At 44.6% G+C, this 12,063-nt stretch overlaps 1 protein-coding gene across 4 annotated transcripts in view; it reads right to left on the reverse strand.

The window, feature by feature from the left end:
- Window positions 1–12,063, reverse strand: part of LOC129698874 (protein FAM117B-like) — a 79,992-nt gene that overhangs the window by 66,732 nt on the left and 1,197 nt on the right. For 2 of the 4 annotated variants that reach the window (XR_008723741.1, XM_055638239.1), the window contains exon 1: window positions 4,904–5,580. The exons of 1 other annotated variant lie outside the window; for it this stretch is intronic. Coding sequence is in view for 2 of the 3 variants with exons in the window: in XM_055638239.1 (XP_055494214.1) it covers window positions 4,904–5,372 (469 nt within the window). In the remaining variant the exon portion in view is untranslated. Of the gene's footprint in view, window positions 1–4,903; window positions 5,583–12,063 lie in introns of those variants that run through there. One more of the 4 variants, XM_055638240.1, reaches the window with a different exon arrangement.

The following is a 12,063-nucleotide window of genomic DNA, read 5'->3' on the forward strand; positions in this document are numbered from 1 at the left end:
TGCCATCTGTGTCCGGGCCTCCAGGTCTCCACTCTCTGGCCGCTCCTCATCCGCCGGCACAGCCAGCCGCCTTGCACATGCGCACTGCCACGGCCTGCACATGCACACAACCACTGCCAGCACATCACTGGCCGCCCTGCACATGTGCAGTGCCACGGCAACTGGTCGGTGCCGGGCACTTTCTCCCCCCGTTTGCATTGTAGGAGATCTGGCCGCCATTGCTGTCCGGTCACCGTCTCGCCGCGACCGTTGAAAACCAACGCAGAATCACTCCCTGGAGTAACACATGCTGCTTGGTTTCTCCTCCAAAAATATTCCAAATGGAATTTAAACTGGAGGTGTTGGAGGGTCCACCAGCAGACTCCAAACTCTGAACAATAACAGCCTATTGCACTTTATCCGTTTTGGGTCGAAACCCTTCTTCAGACTTTCATTGAATTTCAGAGAATTTCATTGTCCTATCTGGGACACATGACAATAAAACTCTCTTGACTGGACCTGGACTTAAGCAAAAAAGGGTTCTTGGGGAAAAAAGAGCTACCTTAAATTTAAATGCATCTGGTTGGATAACTATGGTAGGGTGAAGACTATTCCATGCTTTTAATTGTGCGGGGGAACTCCATGGAGCAGCCAGCATCTCTGGATAGAAGAAATTGGGTGACCTTTCAGGTAGAGACCCTTCTTTAGACCCTCTGGTTTTAGTGTTTTCAGTTTAATTTAAAGATAGTGTGGAAACAGGACCTTCGGCCCACCGAATCCATGCCGACCACCGATCACCCGTACACTAGTTCTATCCCACACATTAACGACGCAAGTCAAGAGTCAAGAGTGTTTTATTCTCTCACGTCTCAGTTAGAACAATGAAATCCTTACTTGGAGCAGCACAACAGAATATGTAAACATAGTACTCTGTAAACAATGTTATAAACGAGAAAACAAAAGTGTGTGTGTGTGTTATATGTACCCATACACAATTTCCCTCCTGTCCTGGGATTAATAAAGTTCTATCATATAGTATTGTGTGTTTAGGAAAAATGCTGGTTTAAACTGAAGATAGACAAAAAAAAGCTGGAGTAACTCAACAGGTCAGACAGAATCTCTGGACAAAAGGAAAAGATTACGTTTTGGGTTGGGTCTGGAAAAGGTTCCTGCACACCTTTGGAATGTGGAAGGAAACAAGAGCACCTGGAGAAAACTCATGCGATCAAAGGGAAAAGGTAGCACCCATATTTAGGGTCAATTCCGGGTCTCTGGCAATTTTAGGCAGCAACTTTAAGGCCGGTGTACTGCCCCAGTCTTGAATTGAATTAAAACATACAGTAGCTGTAAAGGGGGACATAGTGTCACTTAGAGATTTAAGACTGAAAATGGATAGTTTCTTTTTTTTAGTAACCAGTTTTTTTGTGTGTTGGAAAACAAAATATAGTGGCACAGCTGGTAGCCTTGCTGCCTCACACTCTAGAGATCTGTGTTCGATTCTATCCTTGGGCACCGTCTGTGTTGAATTTGCACATTCTCCCTGCAAGCGTGTGGGTTTCCTCCCATATCCCAAAGACGCATTGACTTTGTAGGTTAACGTCTCTGTAAAATAATGTGTAGGGAGTGGGGAGCGGGATAACAGAACTTGTGTGAATGGGTGGTAGACAAAAAAGCTGGAGAAAATCAGCGGGTGAGGCAACATCTATGGAGCGAAGGAATAGGCGACGTTTCAGGTCGAAACCCTTCTTCAGGCTGATGTCCGGGGATGGGGGCGGGAAAAAGAAAGGAAGATGAGGAGACAGTAGGCTGTGTGAGAGCTAGGAATGGGAGGGGAAGGAGGGAGAAAGCAAGGACTACCTGAAATTGGAGAAGCCAATGTTCATACCACTGGGGTGTAAACGACCCAAGCAAAATATGAGGTGCTGTTCCTACAATTTGCGGTGGGCCTCACTCTGGCCATGGAGAAGTCCCAGGACAGAAAGGTCAGATTCGGAATGGGAGGGGTAGTTGAAATGCTGAGCCACTGGGAGATCAGGTTGGTTATTGCGAACCGAGTGGAGGTGTTGTGCGAAGCGATCACCAAGCCTGCGCTTGGTCTCACCGAGGTTGATCATATACTGAATAATCCAACCACATTTTTGTTTGGAAGTGGAAATAAATAATAGAAATTGCATTCATTGCAACATGTAAAAAGGGTTGAGATAGTGTATTAGAATTTTGCTACATGTCCTGTTGATTTCTTAGCTTCCAATATGCACCATTCTTTCTCATACTCTTAAGAATATCACAATGATGCTAGGTGGAGCAAAACCCATTCCATCCTCGAGATAAGGGTGACTATCTAATGAATAGACAAATGGCAGTTTTACAGATTTGAGCAAGCTGCATTTTAATCAGTCAAGGTGAAATCCCAATTACATCTTGTAAGCAAATCACTTTACTCTGGACCTTTCGAAATCCAACAATTTCCCTACATTCATACATCCTTAAAAATTATCTGGATTAAATAGATGCCATGTGCTCCCCTTTATTGCTTTCTCCTCATGGTTTCCCTGGAGTAGGGAACACCGATAAATTCATCTTCATGTACAGAATATGGGGCACATGACGATGTCCATCATCCGATTGGTCTCATCTCCTAGATAACTGCATCAGACCCATTGATTTAATGGCACAAAAGTCTTATTACCATAGAGTATGTGGTTCCCTTCCATAACTAGATTAAATTGTACTATTTGTCAGGTTTGACAATGTTACCAAAGGACCAGCTAACGGCACAAACACTTTAGGCTTATTTATTCATACATGTATACATACCTGTATTATAGGTGCAAGGAAAAAAAATCTGAAAATACCGGTAGTTAATTTAATACGAAATGCTTCAATATTAATCATAACATCTTTCTTGTGCTCATGGGATTAATATGGATTTTCCCATGCATGTTATACAGCAAATGCAGAAACGACCCGACCTGAAATGTTGTCTGCCCACTTCCCTCCATAGAAGCTACCCGACATGCCGAGTTCTCCAGCACTTTGGTTTTTTTACTTAAAAATTACAACGGTTTTTGCAAAAATATTGCTCAACTTGTCAGATGTTAATATTTTACAAAAATATTTAATATAAATAAAGCTCAATCATTCAAATGAAATGTAAAGTGACAGAAAGATACAGGAACTTATTTTTTAAACACCTGCTGTGGGTTGTTTGAGCTAATAAAATGCAGTAGAAACCAGAAGAGTATTTCATGAATTAGGCAGACAGTACTAGAACATAGAACAGTACAAATGTGTAGGAAGGAACTGCAGATGCTGATTTGAACCAAAGATATGCTCAAAAAGCTGGAGTAACTCAGCGGGCAGGCAGCATCTCTGGAGAGAAGGAATGGGTGATGTTTCGGGTCGAGACCCTTCGGCTACCCCAGCTTTTTGTGTCTATCATAGAACAGTACAACACAGGTTCGGGGCCTTTAGCCACAAAGTCTGTGCCATACATGACAAATTTTAACTGCCCACACATAATTTATAACCTTCCATATGCCTATCCAAGTCTCTTAAATGCCACAATCATATCTGCCTCAACTACCACCCCTGTCATCATGGTCCAGGTACTCACCACCCTCTGTGCAAAAATACTTGCCCCACATCTCCTTTACTTCCAAAGCCACTGTTATGGTCGTTGGTTAATCACCAATGCAAATAATGTGATCAGACAATAGGCATTTTTAAATATAAATGTATTAATTTCGAATGCCAACAGCAAACCTGACAGTCTATTCTAATCAAATACCACTCATTTTGCCCTTGGTTCAACAACAGCTTTGCTCTGTGATCACAAATATATAAAATTGATAGATCAATACATTTCACAAAATACCTTTTAAGTCTGACAAGGAAATCATACCCAACTGTTGCCAAAAGTAGGATTGAGGCAAACTGAATGTAAATACCTTATACACTCTATGTAAATAAAAAAAGTTAATGTAATAAAAGCATTTAAAAACAAAGAATACAAGTGTACTTAGAGATCATTATATGCTTGAAATGGAAACTACATGTATAGTATTGGACTTGATTTACCCCTGCTCCCAAGCCAATAACATGGCAATTTTAAAGTACCCTTGAATTATTGTATTTGGAATCAGTGGAAACCAACATCCTGTAGCAGCATCAAGGGAATTCCATGAAAAACATTACTTACAACTATGCTCATTTTGTCAAAAAATAACTTTAGCATGTTTTCAAATGAAATATTTTGGTGATAATTCTTTCAAATTTAATATTTCGGTTATAATTAGTGTATAGGTAAATCGAGATTAAGGTATCCACCAAACTCTCAATGTATTTTTGCATGTTGAACTGTGAGGGGCACAAAAGGGTGAATTAAAATCATACACGCCCTTGTAATAAAATGTTCTTAGCATCCACATCATTGTACTTACTGTTTGAAGCTATGTTCTTGTCCCCACCCCCACTGAGGTTTGCACCTGGAAAAAATGCTGTACAAAACAATGAACTGTAGTTCCCTCATTGCCTAATCTCACTCAAGGCAGTGGCTTCACATTTAAATTCAACACCAAGACTATAGAAAGGGGAGAATGAAATCTACTTTTCATTAATCCAAGACGCGACGAAAAGGGCCACGTTTGGTTGTGTTTCTTTCTTCAGACAGGCCTGCTGACGCTCCTCGCCTCAACACACGTGAACAATGGCCAATGCAACCATATGCCAGCAAGGCAAGAGGTACTGAATTGGAAGAAATGTCACACTCTAAATGTGCAAGTTTGCATCAGTTACCCAGGATACACTATATACTTGGACATAAACAACTAGAAACTAAATTAATATAAATGTAACGATATAGCAACCTCCCACATCTTCGTCGGATAATAATTGCGTTAGCAGGTGAAGTCACTGACTATACCTTTGCTGGTGGGAGAGTTGGGGCTCCTCCTTTCTGGGGAACCCCTGTATTCTGGAGATTTCCTGTGTCTGACTCGTGAAGAATCAGCCCCTGGGGCCCACAAAGAAGTGGGCGAGGAGCAAGGAGATGTGGTGGCGGTAGCAGTGGCCGCCTGGTGTAGCTGCTGTGTCCTAGTGGGGCTGCCCCGTGATGAGGCCGTGGTCGTCTGCTGTTGCTGAGTCCTGGTGGGGCTGCTCCGGGAGGAGGCCGGCTGCTGTTGCTGTTGCTGCCGCCCCCCTCCGCCAACACACCTCGTTGGGCTGCCCTGTTTCAACTGGAACGGCACTGTGGCCCTCATGGGCTGTGGGCGGCCGACACCCCCAGCACTGTTATTACTGCCAGCACTGCTGCCACTGCCGCCGCCGCCGCCACCACTACCCCCGCTCGTTGCGCTGATCGGTGACCCATTCCGACGTACACGCTGAGACATCTTCAGAGAGTTGAAGGGGGAAAACACACCGTTCGGAGTGTGTTGTGGTTATGAATGGAATCCGCTATCCTTATAAAGTTAAAGGGTTTCTGTTCAGCCCTTTGCTCTCACTCTCGCTTTCTTTCTTCCTTTCTCCTCTAGATGGGAACCGTCCGCTGCTCGCGCTCTGATCTCCCTTGAGTCGCGCAAGCACCGCCTCTCGCGCTCCCCAGCGCGCAGGCGCCGCCCCTGAGGCTGCCCATTGGCTGAGCAAGCAGGCCCGGAATGTACTGCGGCTGCGTTGATTGGTTGGATCGGCAGCCTCGCGCCCCATCCTCACCCCTCTCCTGACGTCACCACACCTGTGTGGCCACGCCCACCCGTCGCCCCGGGAGACCGCCACCGCCTTCCATTCAAGGCCTCAGCAGCCGGGCGTCTGGGAAGGGCTGCAAGTCGGGAGGTAAACAAGACCTTGAGGTAAACGGCACACTCTAGCGGCAGTTGAAACAAGCACAATATCTGTTCAAATTCGTTTGTTACGTTTATTACAGGATACATGAAATAGGGTGGGCTGGAGGGGTAAACAACACTACAGCTTTGTACATACCAGGACAAGGGAAGAGAGTGGACGTGGGATGCATTCATCATTTTCATCTTTTCCTTAAACGTCGAAAGAAGCTGCATTTGAAAGAAGACAGACAAAAAAATGACGGAGCAACTCAGCCCGCCAGGCAGCATCTCTCGAGAAAAGAAATAGGTGACGTTTCGCGTCGAAATCCTTCTTCAAACCCGAAACCCCACCTATTCATTTTCTCCAGAGATGCTTCATGACCCGCCGAGTTACTCCAGCATTTTGTGACTATCTTCGGCGTAAACCAGCATCTGCATTTGAAAGTAGTTCAAGACTACAACTTTCAATGTTACAACATTAACAAAAATGCAGATAATACAGAAAGCCCGTCATATCTGGAGAGGTTGAAACATAATTAATATATCACATTAGGTGCACTTTGTTTTGTTTTAAACCATATGTCCTATTTCCACGGAATGTTTAGAGTACTTTACGTGTTTCATTGCTTTATTACTTCATTGGGCAGCACAGTAGCGCGGCTGTGGAATTGCAGCTGCCAAAGACCCAGGTTCGATCCTTACTACGGGTGCTATCTGTACAGCGTTGTTCTACATTCTCCCTGTGACTGCATCGGTTTTCTCCGGGTGCTCCGGCTTCCTCTCACATTCCAAAGATGTGCTGCTTTTGGAATGGTTAATTGACATCTGTAAATTGTCCCTGGTGTGCAGGATGTGAAACTGGGATAACATAGAACTGGTGTATCAGTGAATGTTGGTGGGCCGAAGGGACTGTTTTCACACAATCTTGAAACTAAACTCTAAACAGAATTTGTACATAGAAAAAGTGCTGAAGTAACACAGTAGCACAGGCAGCATCTCTGGAGAACATGGATAGGTAACGTTTCAGGTCAGGGCCTTCTATCAGTGATTGTCAGGGGGGTGGGGGAAGAAATATGGAAGAGAGAAGGTGGACAAAGCCTGGCAAATGATAGATGGATACAGGTGAAGAGAGGCTTTGATAGGGAGATGGTTGCACAAAGGCCAACAAGGATCGGAGGTGTTAACTGTAATGCCAGAGGAAGCAATATGTGAAAGGGGAGATAGAAGGGGAAAATGGGTGCAAATCCAGGTTAATGAGGTGCTATTCTTACTTTGTGTGTGGCCTCATTCTAGCAATGACCCGACAGAGGTATTGGAATGGGAAGGGGAGTGGAAATATTGGGCAACCATGAGATCTAGCAAGCCTTGGTGGAGGTGTTTGCCTCAACAGTCACCATGTCAACGTTTGGTTTTGTTGATGTAAAGGAAGTAACATGAGAAGATTGAATACATTGGACGAGGTTGGAAGAGGTGCACATGAATCTCTGTCTCACCTGGAAGGGCTGCTAGGATCCCAGGTTGGAAGTGAGAGAGGAGGGGTGGGGATGGGTGTTATAATATCTCCTGCGGTTGCAAGAGAAATTGCCTGAGGACGGGACGGGTTTGTTGACAAAAAATTAGCGAACCAAGAATTTGCAGATAGTGGTCTCTTTGGAAAGCAGAAAGGGGTGGGTATGGGAAAACATGACTGGTGGTGGCATCACATTAAAGGTGGTGGGAATGTTGGAGAATGGTGCAGATGTCATACAAAATATTTGCCTTTCTTGTTCAATATGTATGCCATAGCAAAGACATTTAGTAAAATTATGTAATACACTAGTTATTATATTTAGAATACTGCATTCTGGTCATCATGTTACAAGAATATAGTGATAACATTTGATATGGTACAAAGGTATTGGTTTATTATTGTCACCTGTATCAAGCTAATGAAAAAATTGTTTGCGTGCCAGCCAGACAAATCATACCGTACATGAGTACAATCAAACCATACACAAGTACAACAGGTACAGAAAGAATGGAAAAAAGTGCAGAATATAGTGTTACGACCACACAATTGCAGAATATAGTGTTACAACTACAGAGAAAGTGCAGATTAAAAAACGTGCAAAGCCGATTTGGAGATTGCAAATACATCCTTAGCTAATGTGATGTCTCTGCGGAAAGCCGAAAGGGGAGGAGATGGGGCCAGTGGTGGGATCCCGTTGGAGGTGGCGAAAATGTCAGGATTATCTGTTGCATGTGACGGCTGGTAGGGTGGAAGGTGAGGACATGGGGGACTGTCCTTGTTACGAGTAGGGGAGAATGGGGAGTGAGAGCGGATCTAAGGGATATAGAGGAGAGCCCGGTGCGAGCCTCATCTAGTCGAAGAGGGGAACCCCCGTTCCCTAAAGTATTAGGTCATCTCCGATGCCCTGGTTTTGGATCACCTCATCCTGGGTACAGATGTGTAGACTGAGGAATTGGGAGTAGGGGATAGAGTCCTCACAGGAAGCAGGATTGGAAGAAGAGTAGTCCAGATAGCCATGTGAGTCAGTGGGTTTGTAGTAGATGTTGGTCAGTAGTCTGTTACGTGCGATGGAGATAGTGAGGTCTAGAAATGGTAGGGAGATGTCGGAAAGGTATTCAATTCTGTGCTCTCAAATCATTTAGGCTATTGTCCATAAAATGCTCATCCAGGTTTTTTGTAAATGTGTTGAAAGTTTCTGTCTCCACCACCCATTTAGAGAGAGTTCCATAATTAGTTCTGAGGAAAGGTGTTTGACCTAAAACTTTAATTCTTTTACTGTATTCACTGATGCTGCCTGCCAGCATTCTTGGTTTTCTATTTTGCAGATTCAATAATTCCGTTCAAAAATATATTGCTTAACTTCCCCCTAACTGTTCTTCCAATTATGTGAAATCGAAATCCCATTGTTAGAATTTTTTTTAAATGGGACCAAGAGTAGGCCACTCAGTTCCTTGAGCCTGTTCGGTCATTCAACAAAATCAAAACTGATCTTTGACCTCAATACAGTTTTCATTCATATTCCTTGTTATTACTGATTATAAGAAAAGAGGTGGTTCTTGTTGACATTTTCAAGGCTTCTCATAATTTTCCACAGGGTTACATTTCCTAAACCTTTCCTGTCCTAGTCCTAGCCAATTTTAGTTAAAATTCCCCAGCTGTGCAAACATCTATACATTTAAAGTATGTACTACCAGATTCACGAATAGCTTCTTCCTTGCTGTTATTATCACGCAATTATATGGACATAATTCCTTGGTCAATTTGTCCCTTCCCACCCAAACCACCCCTTCCTCTGGTCCTTTCCCTTGCAACCACAGTAAATGCTACTCTTGTCGCTTTACCTCCCCCCTCGACTCCATCCAAGGATCCAAGCAGTCTTTCCAGGTGAGGCAGAGGTTCACCTGCACCTCCTCCAACCTCATCTATTGCATCCGCTGTTCTAGGTGTCAACAGCTCTACATCAGTGAGACCAAATGCAGGCTTGGCGATCGCTTCGCCCAGCACTTCGCTCAGTTCGCATTAACCGTCTTGATCTCCCGGTGGCTCAGCATTTCAACTCCCCCTCCCATTCCAAATCCGACCTTTCTGTCCTGGGCCTCCTCTATGGCGAGAGCGAGTCCCACTGCATATTGGAGGAGCAGTATCTCATATTTTGCTTGGGTAGTTTACACCCCAGCAGTATGAACATTAACCTTCAATTTCAGGTAATCCTTGCTTTCTCCCTCCTTCCCCTCCCCATCCCAGCTCTCCCACAGCCTACTGTCTCCGCCCCTTCCTTTCTTCTTTCCCCCCCACATCAGAGTGAAGGGTCTCAACCCGAACCATCACCTATCCCATCGTTCCATAGATGCTGCCTCATCTGCTGAGTTTCTCCAGCATTTTTCTCTACCTTCAATTTTCCAAGCATCTGCAGTGCTTTCTTAAACAGAATTTAAATTACTGTATTTCCCGGCAATGAAGACGCAATTTTTTACCCAAAAATAAGGAACGAAAATTTACCTGCATCTTGGAGGCCAACGTTTAGGTTATTAGCCAAGAAACATAGACTTGGCTAACCCTCAGTACAGCAACATCAAGAACGATGCGTTGGGTGACAGTGCATGAAATTCCCTGCGTGTGTTTAAAGTAGACATGTTACAAAACTTACCTTCAGCGGCGCTGCAGATCTGTCGCTGCCCGTGTGCGCGACTTTGGGAGGGGGGCGGATTTAAAATGCCTTGTTTCTCCAGCCTAATCAAATCGATTTCTGTCAGGCTGTTTAGCTGCTAAAGAATAATCGCTTCGACTGCCGTTTTATTAAGTTTCTTTTAAACTGCACTGAATATTTTACGAACAGGAGTAAATTAAAAATAATCTTCTAAAGCCATCAAATCCGACAACGGGGACGGATTTCATGTACCGGACAGGTAAAGGAAAGCCGTTTATTTTATATATAAACTTGCTTCTAAGGATGCCTTTAATCATAATTTCACGTTGCGAAAATGTCATTATGTAAATATACGAACCGGCAGTATTTTTCCTGCCGATATGAGATTTAAATTCACTACAACTGCAACGTTCCAAATCAGCGCATTCCACAAAAACCCACTCGCAAGATGATTAAAATGGCTATTAATTTACGTGAATTAAACACTAAATTCATTCCATTTGGCCTATAAATTCATGACCATGAGATTTAAAAATCATGTTATATTGTGAATTATTGTGTGAATGGTATTTGAACACTTAGGCTATTTAAAAATGTTAACTTTTTCTTAAGAAATGGATAGATGTTTAGATCTAGTAATTGAATTTTGTAATTAGCTACAATTGGGTAACTAACTAATTATATGCTTTAATTTTAGGTCATTCAAGTAAGATTGTTTCATATTTGTTTCAGAATGCTTCAATCTATAATAACTGAAAAATTCATTCAGTTCTCTTAATTTTTAAGAAAGTTATGGGCTTTTGACTGTCCTTAAGAATTTTGTAAGTTTCTATAAGATCCCCCCTCAATCTTTTTAAATTCTAACGAGTACAAGCCGAGTCTATCCAGTGTTAAAGAATCCTTGTTCAATACATACCAGGGCCCCATCCCCAACCTCTACCTCCGCTACATCGACGACTGCTTTGGTGCCACCTCCTGCACCCGCACACAACTGACTGACTTCATCCACTTCACCACTAATTTCCACCCGGCACTGAAATACACCTGGACCATCTCCGACACTACCCTACCATTCCTTGTCCTCACTATCTCCCTTGCAGGTGATAGACTTCTAACCGACATACACTATAAACCCACTGACTCCCATGGCTATCTGGACTACACTTCTTCCCACCCTGCTTCCTGTAAGGACTCCATCCCCTACTCCCAATTCCTCCGTCTACGCCGTATCTGCTCCACGGATGAGGCGTTCCACACCAGGACATCTGAAATGTCCTCACTATTCAGGGAACGGGGGTTCCCCTCCTCCACCATAAATGAGGCTCGCACCAGGGTCTCTTCCATACCCCGCAACACTGCTCTCTCTCCCCATCCCCGCACTCACAACAAGGGCCGAGTCCCCCTAGTCCTCACCTTTCACCCCACCAGCCATCACATACAAAAAATAATCCTCCGTCAGTTTCGCCACCTCCAACGTGACCCCACTACTGGCCACATCTTCCCATCTCCCCCCATATCTGCCTTCCGCAAAGACCGCTCCCTCCATAACTCCCTTGTCAATTCTTCCCTTCCCTCTCGGTCCACCCCCTCCCCGGGCACTTTCCCTTGCGGCCGCAGCAGATGCAACACTTGTCCCTTTACCTCCCCCCTCAACTCCTTTCAGGGACCCAAGCAATCGTTCCAGGTGCGACAGAGGTTTACCTGCATCTCTTCCAACCTCATCTATTGCGTCCGCTGCTCTAGATGTCAGCAGATCTATATCGGTGAGACCAAGCGGAGGTTGGGCGATCGTTTCGCCGAACACCTCCGCTCGGTCCGCAATAACCTAGCTGACCTCCCGGTGGCTCAGCACTTCAACTCCCCCTCCCACTCCGCCTCTGACCTCTCTGTCCTGGGTCTCCTCCATGGCCACAGCGAGCAGCACCGGAAATTGGAGGAACAGCACCTCATATTCCGTTTGGGGAGTCTGCACCCCGGGGGCATGAACATCGACTTCTCCCAATTCTGTTAGTCCTTGCTGTCTCCTCCCCTTCCTCAGCTCCCCTGCTGTCTCCTCCCACCCTCCAGCCTTCCGGCTACTCCTCCTTTTCCCTTTCTTGTCCCCA

Source organism: Leucoraja erinacea, chromosome 7, assembly GCF_028641065.1.
Source record: "Leucoraja erinacea ecotype New England chromosome 7, Leri_hhj_1, whole genome shotgun sequence".
Taxonomy (NCBI): Eukaryota; Metazoa; Chordata; class Chondrichthyes; order Rajiformes; family Rajidae; genus Leucoraja; species Leucoraja erinaceus.